The sequence below is a fragment of the Leptosomus discolor genome, chromosome 1, assembly GCF_034619465.1.
Source record: "Leptosomus discolor isolate bLepDis1 chromosome 1, bLepDis1.hap2, whole genome shotgun sequence".
NCBI classification, from domain to species: Eukaryota; Metazoa; Chordata; class Aves; order Leptosomiformes; family Leptosomidae; genus Leptosomus; species Leptosomus discolor.
The window spans coordinates 29,116,934-29,134,575 of NC_141391.1; the positions used below are offsets into that span (position 1 = coordinate 29,116,934).

At 41.4% G+C, this 17,642-nt stretch overlaps 1 protein-coding gene across 1 annotated transcript in view; it reads right to left on the minus strand.

Moving 5' to 3' along the window:
• Positions 1 to 15,814: 15,814 nt before the first annotated feature.
• FOXO1 (forkhead box O1) overlaps positions 15,815 to 17,642 on the minus strand; it is a 61,484-nt gene continuing 59,656 nt past the window's right edge. Inside the window, exon 2 of the mRNA XM_086481913.1 lies at positions 15,815 to 17,158. Coding sequence (XP_086338039.1) covers positions 15,815 to 17,158 — 1,344 coding nt within the window. The remainder of the gene's footprint in view (positions 17,159 to 17,642) is intronic.

The following is a 17,642-nucleotide window of genomic DNA, read 5'->3' on the forward strand; positions in this document are numbered from 1 at the left end:
AAGTGACATGGCTATTTTCAAACTATCGAGTGAAATCTGTTCTTCAACACAGCACATAGCTCAGATTTGTTGGGTCACTGTCATACCAAATAAGAACAGCTGCCTCACAGGAATCCAGTCCACTGACAAATGGTTGAGCTGCCACAGGGAGAGAGGATAGTGTTACTCAGAAATGTTGCTCAGAACAGAGGATGTCTGATTGCTTTCTGTAGTACCAGGTGACCAAAAAAAATAGTAGTTGATTGCAAGCTGAGTCTTTCAGGCACTTTTTTCCCCCTTGTGTTTTCTCTGAGCCCAAAACTCCAAGTTAGCTCAAACACCTGCTGCATTTATCGGCTCAATTCCTCAGAAATACCAGAGCCAAAGGGCTCCTTCAGTTCTTCTGTGCAAGGCTCTTGTACACACAGACCTCCTCTCTACAGTGTGCACAAAGGTGAGAGGAAAGCTCTAGCCCAAGTAAGCAGCCTCTGTAGGAACAACATATAGGCACACTTATGTACTTTCATCTGAAGGACTCGAAATATTTAGACACTCATTAACTGAGCTCCTAAAATCTCCTGTGAAATAGATAGGTAGCCCCATGGCTTTGGGGACATGGTGTAGAAGCTCTGGAGTAATTTGTTCTTCTCCTTTTTACAGCTTTTACCAGCCCGATTCAGTTGAGAGTGAGATGGCTAGAAGCTAAACAAATGCTGAAGCTGAGACCTTAAAATTGGAACACATTTGTGGATTTAGCAGCTTACCTTTTCCAACAAATGCAGTTTTATAGCATGAAGTCTCCAAAGCTGAACATCTCAGACCTAAAGACATCAGGCTTAACCTATGTTTAAAGGTCCCTCAGCACCTGATAGACTTCACAGCTGCTGAGTTTTATTGCTAGAACCAGACAGTTCAAACTGAGGACATCAGCCAGTTTAATAAAAGCACAGCAAAATATCTCAAGAGTGACCTATTCCAAGTATCATGTGTTATGGGCATGCTCATGTCTTATCACAAAGTCGTGTTTGATCAGGTCATTAGACTGGAAAGAGCAGCTTGCTACACCTGGCTGTGGAGCACTTGAGCATTGCAAGAAGGTGAACTCTGGAAGTGAAATCCACTGCACACCAGCCACATGCTCCAAAAAAAGTAAGAACATTGCACAATCTAAAGACAGGATGGAGAAGGAATAGGAGGAGGAAAAAGCCTTGGTCTTCTCCTCCAAACAGACTACTTTCTCCAAAAGTATTATGAGCAGCTGGGAGTAAATTTGAACATTGGACTACGTACAGATAGTCTTATTTGCACAGATCCATCCATGTCTAAAAGTAAAAAGCCTCCTAGAAATCCTTCTATACTGCAAAGTATGCATATATTGGTTTCTACCTGTTTCTCTAGGGGGTTAAACTGCAGGTCAGAGCCACCAGAGGGTGGGAAAGTGGGTGGAGAGGGCATGTCAATTGTCATGAATTCTCTTAAACAAATGGGAACATGGTGGCTAGCACCATAAATGGGGCTAGACTTCTCAGACCAGTATTGGAAGAACAAGCACTGGATTTCCATGCCAGGAGTAAGTTTAGACCCTAAGTCAGGCAGGGATGGCTGCATTCATTGGAAAATTTAAGCTGCTAAATCCATAACCAATTTCTAGTTTTAAGGTTTCAGCTTCAGCATTTCTTTAGCTTCCAGTCAGCTCACTCTCAACTGAAATAAGTTGGTAAAAGGATAAAAACAAAAAATCACTCCAAAGCTTTTAGATCAGGAGCACTGTTTGGAGTTCTCTTAATCAAACGGATCTGGCTTTGCAGAGTCAAAAAATGTAGTGGGCACGGTTGAAGTAATATTTAAAGTATGGTGCTTCAGGGCTTTCACAAATGTGAAAGCTTCTTTGGCCAATGCTCTCTGTCACTTATGTTCACAAGCACAGTCACTGGTGTAGGTCTCAGCACCTGCCTTTTAGGCTGGATAGTAATGCCTGGGTTTCCCTGTGCCTTGCTCTAGACGAAGTGCTGACCTAGCACAGCTCCATCTCTTATCCACAGCTACTCTTCTCCAATTCTGTAATTGCCAAGACCTCTTTTCTAGCAAGTTATTTTTTTGACTGAATCAGCTCCCTGAGCTGGTTCCCTGAGCAGCTGCCCTGCATGGTCAGCAAAACATCCAGGACAAGTAGCTGGATTCTCTTATGCTCTGCAGTCACTAACGTGTGGAGTCACGGACAGTGTTGGGTTTGGCTGGAGCTGAAAGGTGTGTCTCAGCTGTTTGTTTTTGCAGGTGAGTGCCAGTTTGCACAGACCACTAATAGCCCCATCCCAAAACACTGCACTTGGCTACATGAATCCCATTTCCAGTTTCCCTAAAGATGGACAGAAAACCAGCCCCACACACAGCCTTAACAACAGGTCTCTGAGATGTGAGTGCACCCACCATTTTCTTGAGACTATCTATGTAGACACCACAAATTCTTCTGCTTCACCCTGATCATGTGAGGAAATAGGTGACAGATTAAAGCTGATACAGCAAGCAAAGATGTATTTAGCAAAATCTGAGACCCAATTTAATGTCTTGTAAACAAACCCCAAGATATATCCCTGCTTGCAGCCCTAGGGATTCAGGCAGTGTTTTGTCTTTCAAAGACTGCTTTCAGTTCTGAATAATCTCCATTTCCATTGCCATCTGCCTCCTTTCAATTCCACTGGTACCATGCTTGCCCTGAGAATGGCTCTACCTGGTACCAGACTCTCCCAGTGACTGTCAATGTGTTCACTTTCATGGTTCACACCTGATCAATCACACAAATACCACTAATGTCTCCTCTAGGAGCTGGAAGTCCACGGTTCCCAGCAGCCTGGTGGCCTAACACTCTCCATACATAGTCCAGACTATTCATTTTATACAGGACTGTTAATACACTCCATAATATTATACAGTTATTCATTCAGCTATGAATACCTTCAATAAGCTCATTGTTTTGGGTTACTTTATCAGCTTTGGCATAAAGAGCATACACTGCCACATAGGACATACTGGCTGAGAAGCTGCTTTGCCTGGATGCGTGATCGAGATCACGATCCCGCAGTAATTCTTGCTGGCTCTCTGCACCACAGTAACTCTCAGACCAGGTACATCTTGCCCAGCCACTGGTTTGAGTGCCTGGTAACTCTCCCCAGCTCTCTTCATTCTGCACTGATCGGTGACTGACTCTGCTCCTTCCCATTTCTTTCTCCACCTGGCCCTTACCTCTCCTCCCCAGTCCCATTTCGTTACCTCCGTTCCTTTCTGCAACTCATGTCCTTTTGGTTTTCTTTCCCCATAGCTTCTCTCTTGCTAAACACATTAAAATCAAATATGAAACACTTGGACCATAACACTGTTTGTCAGCATGCTACTCAATCCATTTCTTTGTTTTCCCTTTCCCCACCCTGCTTCCCTTTTCACAACAAAGACCATAAATGTTGCAAATCAGGGATGATTTCCTGGAGTAGGTTTTTCCACCACCCAGCCCAGTGGGGCCCCATTCTGCCATATACAATGCTGATAAGCAGCAGTATAAATCTCTTCAAAGAGGGGAGGACCACGGCAACATAGATACCTAGAAGACTAGCACACCTTGATTTCTATCAAGGACTGTGCTCCACATTATGGGATTTATTTCGGACTGTGTCAACTAAAAGCAAGTCAACAATTTCTCCACACAAACCTAAAAACTAAGATGTGCCTTGTTCAAATGTATAGGTAAAATGTGTTTCAGAATTGTCTATAACGCAAAAGAGCATGAAGGAATACAGCTTACATTTTTTTAATTTAAATTCACTGATCAGAGCCGTGGTTTTCGCTTGTCTTAAGAAAAATAAGTCAAAAATACCCTCCCTTCTCATTAAACCTGTTCCTATCAATATACCAGAAATCCATTCTCATCTGAGCAATAAGCAAATAATTTTCAAACATGGTAAATGCATCTTGACCTTAAAAATAACACTTTTGAAGTTTTAAAACAGTACCCCCCTAAAAAAATAAGTTACTGGAGAAGTGGGTCATTTTTTCAACAGATAGGGAGCACCTCAAGTAAACACAGATGCTGTCTTTCCATGTTTTCAAGTGCCACTGAAGTCAGAGGCTGCTCTTGCAGCTACTGAGCATGTTTTATTATGTCTGCACCACCAAAGCCTCTCAGAACCTGAACACACAGAATAGGAGACCATAGAATCATAGACTCATAGAACAGTTTCGGTTGGAAGAGCCCTTCAAGATCATCGAGTCCAACTTTTGTCCTAGCAATATCAACACCACTAAAGCATGTCCCTAGGTACAACAACTACCCATCTCTTAAACACCTCCAGGGATGGTGACTCCACCACCTCCCTGGGCAGGCTGTTCCAATGCCTGACAACCCTTTCAGTAAAGAAATTCTTCCTAATATCCAGCCCAAATCTCCCCTACCTACTGCCTTTGATGAGTGTTTTCCAACCGGGTAAAGAAAATCCTTAAAAAGAAAACAGAAAATCAACGTCATTGTGTACCCTGCAAGGACCACTCCCTTCACGCCGCCATCAGCAGCGAGGGCTTGGGGCTCTTGGTGGGCAGCTCCTCAGCGCTTGCGTTGCAGGAGCAACTTACCTAAGCAGAGCACCCTTCGGAGCTGGGGGCAGCCAAGGGTTTGGCAGTGGGCTAGGCAAGCCTTCGTCTGCCAGAGTTCATGCTCTCCCCTCACACTGTGAGTAGGAGTCACATTCCAGCAATTAGCACGGCAGCACCAGAAACACAGAGCAAGCAGAGCTGCCTGAGTGAGACCCCGTGCCAGCAGATCTGCCAGCTGGATTTCATCCCCTTGGCTGCCAGAAACAGCTTCATATCATCACTCAGTTAACTAATACGTAAAAGGCAACTGTAACTTTGGTATGCAATTGCCTCTTAAATTAGGGAATTTTGAGGCCTTTCTCGGTTGAATTTTGAGGATGCACAGAAACGCAGTGAATAACGGAGCTGTCACGGTCAGCTGGGTTGTGACTTCCCCTTATGGGGCCAAAGGTGCAAGAAGTCATAACTTCTGCTTGATAGAAGTTACCACTTCTCCATAGACCCGCAGTAACCAACTGTGTAAATACAACCAGACCATTGCACATGAGGGAAAAAAAAAAAAAAGTTGATACAAACCACCTCCAAATTAAGTTTATTGAGAGAGAGTAGGCTCACGTGTTTCACTTTGCATTTGCAATAGCCTCAGAGTATCTGCATAGATTCCGGAGTGGGTGGCAGAGAGCTTCCTGAAGCTCTCATGACCTCAACATATCTTAACGTTGCTAATGGCTAATGCAGTCAAAACAGCGTTCAGGACAAACCAGGAAAATTTGAGGAGAGATATAGCAGCCTCCAAAACCAGTCATACAAACCCATTGCTTACGGCATATTGTCAGCTGCAAGCTTTTTCAAAAACAAGAATATTTTCATCACGTTTGGAAAGTCCTTCACACCTTGCAAACACTACTAATGAAAGCAGCAAAAGAGAAGCTGCTAAATAATAACAGATGCTAATATAAACAGAAAGGAGCTCTGGATGCCCAGTCTCTGACATTGCACCCACAATTTGGGTGTTACTAAGCCATTGTCAAACCTAGCACCAAGGAGAAGGTGGGTGAGAAAAGACAGGGAAGAGGAAATGGATCTGTTTGATAATAAAGCCTAACCAATGCTTTATAAAATGCATGATTGTCTATTATTCAATTTGAAACACGTTAAAAAGTCCGGATTTCAGTCAGTTGAAGTGAGAAACGTTAACAACTTACAGGTTGCATTTATGGAGGTTTAGATACCTCCATTTTCTTTTAATGGTGGAAATTTAGAGAAAATAACCACTCACTCTTGAAGGGGAACATACAGAGGTGACAGCTTTCTTAAAAATTCTTTTTGAATGTTTTGAGAACAGTCAGCATTGATCAGACTTCACATTTCAAAGCTTCACAGAGGAAGCAGCTTTGGACACAGATCTAAGGAAAGCAAGCTATGTTTGCAATGCATATGGTAGTCCATTAGCATTACATTTTCAGCACTTGAGTGAAGTCTGTGATTTCCTGCATGTTGACTGGTGAGCTACAGCATAAATTCACTCTCACCCAGTATTTATAGCTGCTGGCATTCAAGATTCAGTTGCGATGTCTACTCAGTGTCTCTTCACATGAAGTCCTAGAATGGGCTGTGTCAGCTACAGGCAGGATAACAAGCCCTACCTTTACTTCATCTTCAGGTCAGCATTTCTTAATCAGTTACAGTGAGTTTAACAAGCCTGGTGTCATTCTGTTAACATACAAAGGAAAGAGCTCAAATTATGGATCCAGCAAGAAAATGCTGTTCTCCGCTAGAGCTCCGTTCTACATCACTAAAATATTTAGAAAGAGATAAAACTGCATGTTTCACACACATTTCTCTTCTGGCTGACCTCAACTGTCAGCACTGGAGAAGCTGCTACCACTAACATACCACTTCTAGACCAGTTCTGCTAGGCTCACAGTCCAGTTTCAATGCTGACTGTGTTTGAAAGGCTTTCATGTGCCCATGTGAATGACTTTAACCCCTTGCCTGCCAACAAAACCAAAAAAATTAGTTCTTTAGTCATGGGTGTGGAACGGAGGCTGGGATTTGTAACACACTATCTTATCCCTGCCCTGAGTGCAGACTGCAGAGAGCTGCTTGGGAAGAACAGAGATTTTGTTTCTCCCTGCTCTGTCTTCCTTGTGCGCTTTTTTCTGCCCTAAAAATCTTACAAATCTAACCAAGTATTTTGCATTTGTTACATCGCGTCTTATTACAGTGAGAACATAATCTCGGTTAATGCTTCCCAGTGAAAGGTATCAAGAATCTGAAGACACCCTTGTAAGGTCAGATCAAAGGTCCACTTACACCAATGTCCATTCCGCTCCCTGAGAGTGGCCAGCAGCGGATGCGTAGGAGAAACAAGCATAAGGAATGGACCACAGACTGAGTAATCCCTTCCCTGGTACATGCTCCAAGCTTCCAGCAACTGGCCATTTAGAGACTTCCTGAGCTAGAGGCCGCATCCGGACCATTGTATTTAATAGCCACTGATGGACCTACCTTCTATTAATTTGTATAATCCTTTTTTATAAATCCATGTATGCTTTTGGCCTCCACAACATCCTGTGGCAATGAGTTTCAAATTTTAATTATGTAGTGTGTGAAAAAGTACCTCCTCTTGCTTGTCTTAAACCTGCTGCCTGATCATTTCATTGGGTGCCCCTAGTCGTGTCACAACAAATACTGATTAATCTTTTCCTATTAACCTCCACAGCATCCACAATTTTACAAACCTCTATCACCTCACTCATCTATACCCACCCTCATTCATCCCTTTTTCTACTTTTTCTCTGTTCCTGGCTCTTTGTAGCCCCACAGTACCCTCTTTGAAAACCAAACACCATGTAATATTTATAAGTACATTTTGCAGGTAAGCGGTAGCACAACAGAGGTTTTCCATCCTCTTCTATCTCTACTGTGTCTTTTTGTCCACAGCTAATTGTGTGCTGAGACTTGAAAGAAATCAAACAACTCCAAAGTCTTTCTCATAGTGGTAGCGCCTCATCCAGCGTTCATTATGCATCCATATGCGCTAGAATCACTTTTCCCTTCTCCCCTGCACGCTATTTCACATTTATCAAGACCTAATCTTATCTGCTGGTTTATCAGCTAGTCACGAAATATCCCGAAATCCTTCTGCAGCTCCTGGCACAGATTGACATTTCACTATCCTGTATAATGATGCCCAGGAAGGCAGGGGCAGCTTCCCCAGTTTGGAAGAGCCAAGTACTACTTGCACTCAGGTGACCAATGCTTTAAAGCAATGTAGGCACCGAGAGGACCTCAATTACATCCCAGTTGTCTCTGGAACTTGAATGAGGAAAATTTCTGAAGTCACTGAAAGTCCAAATACATTACACTGATCACTGGTGTCCCCAAGCTTGCTGACTTAGCCACATTTATGAAGCACAGCTCCCTCCAGCACGGACATGGCCACTGTTCCCCCCATCACTCCACAAGTCTGTGATAAATGTTCTGTGAAGTTATCCTGCGTGGAAGTCAAACCCAGCTCCTCCAATCATGCTAGGATCCCTTGCAAAGACCAGCATCACCTTTTTTTTTTTTTTTTTTTTTTAACTTCATTTATCTGTCACTCAGTCCTATTTAATCAATAGGTCTCCCGGGAGTTCAATTGCAGTCCAGCATATTCAGTATAATTATATTGAATATTATTATTTAATGTTATTTTTGAAGTGAATACTAGCCCCATCCATCTGGCACGCTGCTTAGTCACCAGCAGGCACTTGGCTTGCTGTACCTACCACACCAGGACCTCTGAGACGAAGACAGCCAGCTGCTCAAGGAGTCTGTAGGTGGGAGGGCCGCACTTCTTATTTTATGCTGAAAATAAACTTCCAGATGCGTGGGCTTACAGTTTGCAGTTTGCCTGCAGCAGAATATCTGGGCTGTGGAAACCCTGCTCAGAAACCCCTCCTGTGAAAGTCTTGCCTTGCAGACCAACAAAGCTCAGTGCAAGGGTTAAAGGACACCGAGGTGGGGTGGGAGACGGCCAGAGGTGGAGCAGTTGCACGGCCCCAAGGCAAGCCCCTTCCCCAGGACTTGCCCTGCCGCCTCCAGGCTATTTTCAATTTAGCAAAGAGCCACAGGCAGGAAAATTTCCCATCTCAAAGGGTTCCTGGAGTCATCCACTGAGTGAATCATCTTTGGCTTTGGGGCTGATTTGGGTGTTAATTTGAGAGGTCTGTTGATTGGGCTGAGGGAGGAGGAAGCGGCAAAGAACTTCCATATCACAGCTATCACCGTTGGGGCTGAAAGGACACGAGGCCTCGCCTAACCCAATGGCTCTGAGCAGGGTGGAAGGATTAAAAAAAAATAAACCCAAACAGCAACACTCCTCTCAAGCACTGTAAATTGATGGGGTGAAGGGGGAAGAAAGGGAGGAGCAGGAAGTGGTAACATATTTGGACTCCTGCAATGAGACTTCAGCTCTCACAGGGTTTCACAGCTCATCACTTGTTTTCACCTGGTCAAAAAGTTCCAAGCAACAAATCGGCCCAGGATGTGGCTGCTACCAGACACAACTTCAAAATCCAACAGAAAGGAAGGTCTTTTCTCGGTACATTGAGCCCTTACCCTAGAGAAATCCATCCTCCTTTGCTCTTTGAAGCAACCACTTGTCCTGCTTCATCATCCCAGAAAGAGCTCATTATGCCTGCAGAATTTCTCATCCCCTCTCCCCTTCCAATGCATATGCATGCACTTCTATAATGGGCTTTTCCGCGAACTCCTTTGACTTCAGCAAAATTGAAGTTGATTGAATATTTCAGAAACAATTTAGACATTCCTGCCAAAGCCCACAGTTCCCCGGAAACCCAGCAACACTCTTGTGCAAGCTCTGGGCAGTTGCCTAGTCAGGTAGTGTCACTCTAGGGCACTGAGAAGGAAATGCAACCACTTGAAAAGGCCTCTTCATTTAAGGATGGCAGGAGCTACTATAGATGAACAAACAGTAAGGATGTAAAATATTGAGGTTCCAAGTTACAAACAAGCTCCTTGTCAGATTGTTCACTCCTATTATACCTATCAGAAGCTTCCTGCAGTGCTCCTCCAGTTGTACTGCACGAAGCCCTCACCCCTTTTCCCATCACTTCAGTGATAAACACCCACACAAAAAGTTTACTCGCAGAAAACACATGCAAAATTTCTGAATGCCCCAGGGTCCAACAGCAAGTAGAAAAAAACATAAAATAAAACAAGATGGGGCGCTGTCCCTGCCTCCTTATTTTAGCTATCATTTTGGCACATGCCAGTACATTACCCCAGGCAAAACATCACCAGGTAATGAACAGGGATTTGCATGCAATTCCAGCAGCAGGCACTGCTCAGTGCAAGTTTTTCCTTCTTAGGATTTTCACAAAACTCATCTTTGCACACCAGCTGCACGATAAATGGCTGCAACATCTAGTGCTATTTGTACTTTTAATTGGATTAACAATGGACATGACATAATAGCTGATGTTTCTGCACAAAAACGTATTTATTACCTCGATGCAGAACTGATTCAGGGCACAAGGATGCTTTGAGGTTTCTGTGTTTCATCAGCAAATTCAAATCCCTTGTTGCCAGATTGGCATAAATTGGTAGCCGGTCCCTTCCTAAGAGACAAGATTTTACTTTCTTTCCTGACAGCATTAACTAGTCATGTACCAATTGGATGCACATTCTTTCCAACAATAGCTTTGCGAACGCCCAAAAGGAGTATCTTTGGATCTTACAACCCTCCCATTCCAGAAGCCAGGTTTTTCAAAACATCAGTGAAGATATCCTCAGCTTCCCGTAACGTGCAATAACCCTTCCAAAACGTACACTGAAGAAAAAAGGGCAAAGCTAAAATAAAGACGGAACTGCAAAGCACACAGGGAAATTATTTTTTAAATATCTTTAAATATTTCTATTTTAATGCATTTTTTCATGTTCTTTAGGTCTACCTCTGCTCACTTTAAGAACAAACTGGCATTTTTGCCAGCAATTCATTTAAAGCCTGCTCTCTGCCACCCCTCTCCCTCCCCACCTGCAGGCAAGCAGGGATCTGGGCCTCACAAGACTACTGTGGCGTGGGTGTTATTGGCTGTCTGTTTTGGCAGCCTCTCCTCCTTTCTTCCAGCTCTGTTTTGAAACACAATCTAAACTTAAAAAAAAAATAAAAATTAGGCACTCCTCTCTCTCTACTCACATCAGCACTCCTGCTGCCACACAGCATAAAGCATGGCTGTGAAGGGAGCAGCACCGTGCAGGTTGGCCTATATAGCCCAAACATTCGGCAAAGAAAAACCTCTTACTCCGAGAAAAGGTACGTACTTCAGGAAGGCAGGAGGGGCAGAGGAAGGCAAGAGGCAAAAATGAGGGAAAAGAGGGCCAAGAGGACTTTTCGAACCATCTTGTTTTAACAGGGGGAGCGGAGGGAAGAGAAAAATGTTTTTCCAGAGCCAACTCTCTCCCACATTTTACAGCATCAGGATCTAACAAGTAATTTGGAATAAAAGACTAATTCTTTCCTGCGGTTTGATGGATGTTGGCGTCCCGTTTTTTTTTTTTTTCCTTCTTTAACAATGTATTACATAACATTCTGATACACTAATTACCATCTCATGTCATAGCAATTTTATTAAGAGCTTATACTTACAAATACCCATTCTGAAAGGATTGCAGGATTTTTTGTAATGCTTTCTGAACTAGGCTTGTTGAAGCACTGGCAACACGGTCTGATGCTGTCTAATGCAGCTTCCAGTAACAAAGCGTCTCTACACAAAGATCTCTCATGAGCCCTAAGAGTCAGGCATGGATTCTTCTTGCGTTTAGTCTCAAAGACTTGTAAACAAGTTACTTTTAGCACACTATGTTGTGATAAAACACTGGTAACGCAGCCCTATTAGGTTCCTGTACCTGCTACAGTTCCAATTCCAGAAGCAATGCCAAGAGAGACAAATTCCTTTATACCAAGTAATGGAAAATTTGTTAACTATTCTGCAGTTAGTGTTTGCTCATTAATACAGTATCATCTTGCCAGGCAAGACTTGGTACCATGAGGTATTTTTCCATATAAAATTGCTAATGCCATCAGGATTGTCCAAATGGGATCATCATCATTAAAAAGATTACGCGGTAAGGAAAAGTGATTACGACAACGTCTGAGTAGAAGGATTACTAATCACAAGTAGAATCCTGGTACAAATCTCATTCTCCGTATACAAGAAAGGACACAAAACCTTTTGAACATAATTTATATACATTTATGGCTTTATACAACAAACTGTCAGGGATTGTTCTCGTGTGTCTGTAGAAGTACATCAGGCACTTTTTCTGAAAATATCCACGTATGAATTTTAATTCTGCAATGTGACTAAGTCAGAGCAGTGAAGCGTTGAAGAGCTGTCACACCACTCGCAAGTAGAACTAGCAGGATGTACATGCCAATCTCTCACGATATTGCTGGTTTGTGGAACACCCTCAAAAAGGAGGCCAGTTTTAATGCGGAGTAATTTGCTTTTTGCTTGCATAAACCATGCTGCATTTTACATTATGATTACCAAAATAATAATAATAATAATAATAATAATAATGAGAATACCTTATTTAAAATCAGTCATAAATTAAGGATCCTAGCAATTTCATAATGAAAATAGGAATTTCAAATCAGTAAAAAAATAAAAAAGTACTAACATACATCCAGTGGTTTAACAAGTGCAAATTTTATACTGTTTTATAATTGGTCCAATTTTAACTTCTTTTCTTAGGGATGCTCTGTTGACTTAAGCCAATAATAAGCAATATGACTTTTGCTTATAAGTGTAGGCAACTTGTCAGTTTATCAAAGCAGAGCTTTCCAATTAATGCATCTACTACCTAAACATATATCATATAGCTATATTATGGAAACAATACATCTTTATATTTAAAATATCTGAACAGCTCTATAATACAATAAACTTTTAATAACAGTACAAACCAGAGAAAAGTCAAAAACAAGGCTGCATAGGTAAGATCATCTGCACAATTCACAAACCAATCATTTACAACAATTCTGACAAACTAAGTTACTCCAGAAACTCGGTACTTTTACTCAAAAAGGATTTATTACTAGAGGTCACATAATGTTTGTTTTCAAGGCAGACAACATACCCCTTCACCAGACTTCACAGTATTCCAGAATTACAATTACAAAATATTAGAATGGCACCAAAAAGAGGGGAAAAAAAAAAAAAAAAAAAAAAAGAGAAAGAAAATACATTTGACCACACAGCCCAAACCTCTGATTATCTACAACCACTTTCTCACAATAAAAGGGGCTTCTTACTGACTGTTGTAATTAAAGAACGGCTACATTTATGTTACTCATAATTATAAAAAGAAATGAAGAAAATATCTGTATACAGGAATTTATACAGTAGCAGTAAATAATAAACAGGAGGTATATTGTTAAATGTAGCATGTTCAGCTGCAACCCCATGGAGTACAGAGCATTAAGTACTGCTTTCTTTGCATGAAGAGGTGAATTTTGTGTCCTCTTTGGCCTATGCATATCAGTGCCCATTTGGGAGCAAACGTGTTTGCACATGCAGCAGAAAGAAGGATCTTCAGAAACGCGTATGTGAGCCTTCCGCTTGCTCCGCTGCCAGGATTTACCATCACGTCTCAGAGACCATGAATTTGATGGTGAAGGTGCTACTAGAGAGATTTGGCTGTAAAAGCAGGCAGCTTCATTGAGGCTTCGGCACAAAGAACATTTCATTTTGCTCAACGGAATTTCAAAGACCGATTTCATGCTGGGGGAGACCCTGTATCACAGGACAGCTTAACATCAGCCTCTGGAGCTGCTGACAAGCGTAATAGGATATCTAAAAAAGTAGGACTGGCTGTAATTAGTAGTGATTGAAGCCCAACAGGGAGCTAAATGCTAGCACATCAATAAATACACTACAGAGCCTTAGGAAAGTCATAACAGGATCATTTAAATATATGGCTTGTTACTAAACTTCATTTTCTTGGCACATCCCACTTCTTTCTCCACCATACGCCATCACTACAGGGAAGATAAGTTTCAATTAGAACATTTTCCAGTTGTGGGCTACATAGACAAAAGAAAATTCAGTGGAAAAGTATTTATTTCTCCCCTTCTTCACAACAGCCAGCCCTAGCACAAAAGCCGTTCATCCCATCAGCACACAAAAAAGCTCCAAGGATTTCTGTAACACAAACGATGTGTAGCAACCAGTGAAACGACAGGTGAGGCCTGTTATCCACACACCCATGACAATGGCATCATGCGGTTACAAAAAATCAGAAATCATTTATCCAAGCCCCAATCCTGAAAATGCTCGGGTAGCTGTCAGTGTGCCTACTCCAACAAGACCAAGTTTTTCCACAGAAACAAGGCCTCTGCCATTAATGCTCTCCCCTACCTTAAAGCTCACATATTTGTATAACTTCACCACTTACTTTATCTATCTTATTTCAAAAATCAGTAATGATTTATCCTGCAATAGGGCGTCACACAAGTTCTAGCCTCCCACTCAAAAGTTGCAGTTTTGCCTCTTCAAACGTTTTGCATTACAACAGAAACACTGACAACCCTAAAACTAGTGCTAATTAAGAGAAATGACAATTTTGTCATTAATTTTACTAAAATTATGAATTTTCTCCAAAAGGTCCTGCTCTTGATTGCACAAACATTATGAGACCTCCATGAAATAAATATAAATGTGAAGCATTGTACAAGCATCTAACAATGAATACTTAACACTTTGTGGTAGTCAGAGTTAAAATGATAGTAGAAGCAGATGACGTTTCTAAAAATGCATATATAAAATGATTAAATATTTCCTAAACATAAAGTTGTCTATATTTATACATCACACAACAAAAAAAGGGACAGAAATGTTTTGTATTCAAGATCCTTATTAAGCTTTTCCTTTATTAGCACTCCCAAGTGCTAGAGAGATTTATAAAAACATGTACTTAATCCAGTTAAAATACTGTACAAAATGAAGAGGTTATGAATGCTGCCAGATCTCAGATTTTTTTTCTTTTTTAAGTTGCCTATATAACAAAAGTAGATTTAATTATAAGAAAAATAGCTTGGAAAGTATTCCAAAAATTATCTTAAGTCCAACAATAAAGTCATTAGTCTGACAATGAAATCCAGATATATTCTTGCATAAATTTACATGAATACAAGTAACTTATCAAATGGCATTTAACCTACTGTTTGCTTTGAATAGTCAGTGAGTTTAGTAGGATCATATTTAACAGGCTATTCTGTTCCCATATGAAATGTGTGGCAATTTTGAGTAAAATAATGCAGTTCATACTGCTGCAAGGCAAGTCCACAGTTAATCTCAATTCATCAAAACACAGGTAACATCAACGAAGGTTAAACTTACTTAGGGCATGAGATCATCACAGTATTCTTACAAAAGTTTATAAACTTTTCTTGGACCAAAACAGATAGTCTTAAAAAACAATTCTTCTTCTACAGATCATACTGTACAAAACCGAAAGCACAACATGATGTAAGTACAAGTCTTTGCTGTGATTATATGGTGTAGTGAATTTGGCACTTCAGAGTAATGAAATTTCCAATGGCACAGTTCTTATCTACAGCAGCACATAACCTGCAAACCTTGGGCAAACATCCTGTACAGGAAAATACTCTGTCTGCTGCCAACTCTGACGAAAGGAAGAAAAAAAAAAAAAGACCCAAAAAAAAGCTAGTGCATGTGCACAGCTTTGTCAAGAAAATTAAAAAGGAAGGTGAAGGACATCTTTGTACTGCTTTTCTCAGTTCCTGCTGTCAGACAAGTCTGGAGAATTTAACCGTAGCCTAGGAAGAAAAAAAAAAAAAAAAAAAAAAAAAAGAACAAATTAACATTCACACCAAAAGATTAAATCTATTAAAATATGCTCAAACTAGCTTAACACATCTTAAATGGGAAAAAAAAAAAATGTATTCATTGCTAGCTACCAGCAAGTTTTTTGTTTAAAACATTAATGGCAAAACGTTAGCGCTCCACACAAAGTAACAAAAGTTGATACACAGCAATCCTAATGCAGTGGTGCAAACCTGATTTTCAAACTAACAAAGGACTGGAAAGTGACTGACTGTAACAGAGGCACTTCACATGCCAACACAGAAGACCATTCAGATTTTAAGCAGTTTGACATCTCTTTTCCCTTTAGCTTTTTTTCAAATTTATTATAAAAAGCACAGCTTACCTCCTACTACATCCTAGCCTGACACCCAACTGTGTGTGGTTGTCTTTACGCTGTGCTGAAAACTTTGGTTAGGCAATACACTGTCAAAGTTAAAATCTAACGTTTCTCCATCCATAAGGTCATTACGGATAATCGACTCCATGTCACAGTCCAACCGTTCAATTAACATGTCATCTAAGTCACTAGGAAGCTTCTCCTGGTGGAGGGAAACAATTCCCACCCTTCCATAGCCATTGCAACTGTTAACAGGAGCATATGGGTTCATAGCATTCATCTGCATCGGATGACTCATAGGCACTTGTAATGAAGTCTTCACTGTCGACAAGCGATTTAGACCTGATGTATGTGACATGGTGTTCACTGTGTGTGACAAGGCACGACCATTAACTGCAGGTGTTGGCTGGTTATGTCCTTGGTGAGGGCGGGTGTTAGGGTTCATCATTTTATTGTGGGGCTGTTGACTGCCATAAGTTGGCATCACAGAGTTAGTGACCATCAGCACACTTTGGCCCAGCGCCCTGCCACCAGCCTGGGAAACACCAGTGTCTACTGATGCCAAGATATCATTGTGCGGCGGAGAATCGGAAGTCAGTAACTCCTTCAGAAGTCCTGCGGGACAGTTATATTGGCTCATCGATCCATAGCTTGATTTACTGTCTTGAAGAGTCTGCATAGGAATCTGGGGCAAAGAGTTCATGCTAGCTTGAGCATACGTAAATTTCCTGTAGTCTGGATTTTGTGAACCTATACTTGTGGTTGAGGATGCAAATGAGTAACCTGGTGTTTGTTGCATCAGGGTAGCAGATGTCGACTGCGTTGACACAGTCATTGACGTATTAGGTGACAAGAGATTAAGGTTATCCAAAAGATTTTCCATGTTCTCAGAATTACTCATCTCTGAAAGGCTGGGTAGAGTAGAAGTCATTTTGGTGGCTGATGATGGGTATACCATGGAGTGCACATCCCCATCTCCAAGATCATCTTGCTCTGGCAAAATAGGAGAAAGTCTTCCACTAATCGTACTAGCATTAGAGCTAGTTCTAGGTCGAAATGTACTCCAGTTATCAAAGTCATCATTACTATGAGAGTTGGGGCTTGCAGGCCACTTCGAGAACTGCGATCCAGGGCTGTCACCATTTCCCTCTTGACCAGACTGAAGAGATGCTTTTTTCTTGGCAGCCCTGCCTCTGCTTTTGGCAAACTTGCTGTTGTTATCCATGGATGCTGCCCGCCTCCTAGGAGATTTGCCACTCTTTCCTCCTTCAGGGTTGAGCATCCACCAGGAACTCTTCCCTGTTCCCTCATTCTGCACTCTGATGAACTTGCTGTGCAGAGACAGGTTGTGACGGATTGAATTCTGAAAAACGAAATAAGGTATAAGAAACAGAAAACGTGTCTTTAATGGCATACTAATATTTATCTTTGCAAACATACTCTCATTTTGTTAGAAACATAGAGGTAATCATGAAATGGGAAAACATGCCATTCTAGAAACATCTTTTATCAGCTCACCACTCAGAATTGGCTGAAACGAGCTTGGAAAGAGTTGCCACGTCAATTTGTCTGTCATGTGGCCCTGTCACATCTGACACCATAAAAAGTAAATAAAATACTGAAAGAGCTATTCTGAAATACAAATTCCTCATAAAGGAGACAAAATATAGTACAAGACAAAAAATAGGACTGAAGATCTCATTACCAGCTTCATGCTAATGAGTTGAATCTGATTGCATTTAAGGATTTTTATTATTTTTATTATTTTACACAAAGTTCAGGAGTGCTAGATCCTGTTCTATGGTCCTTATAATGGGTTCTCATCCTGCACATCCTTAAACCCTGCA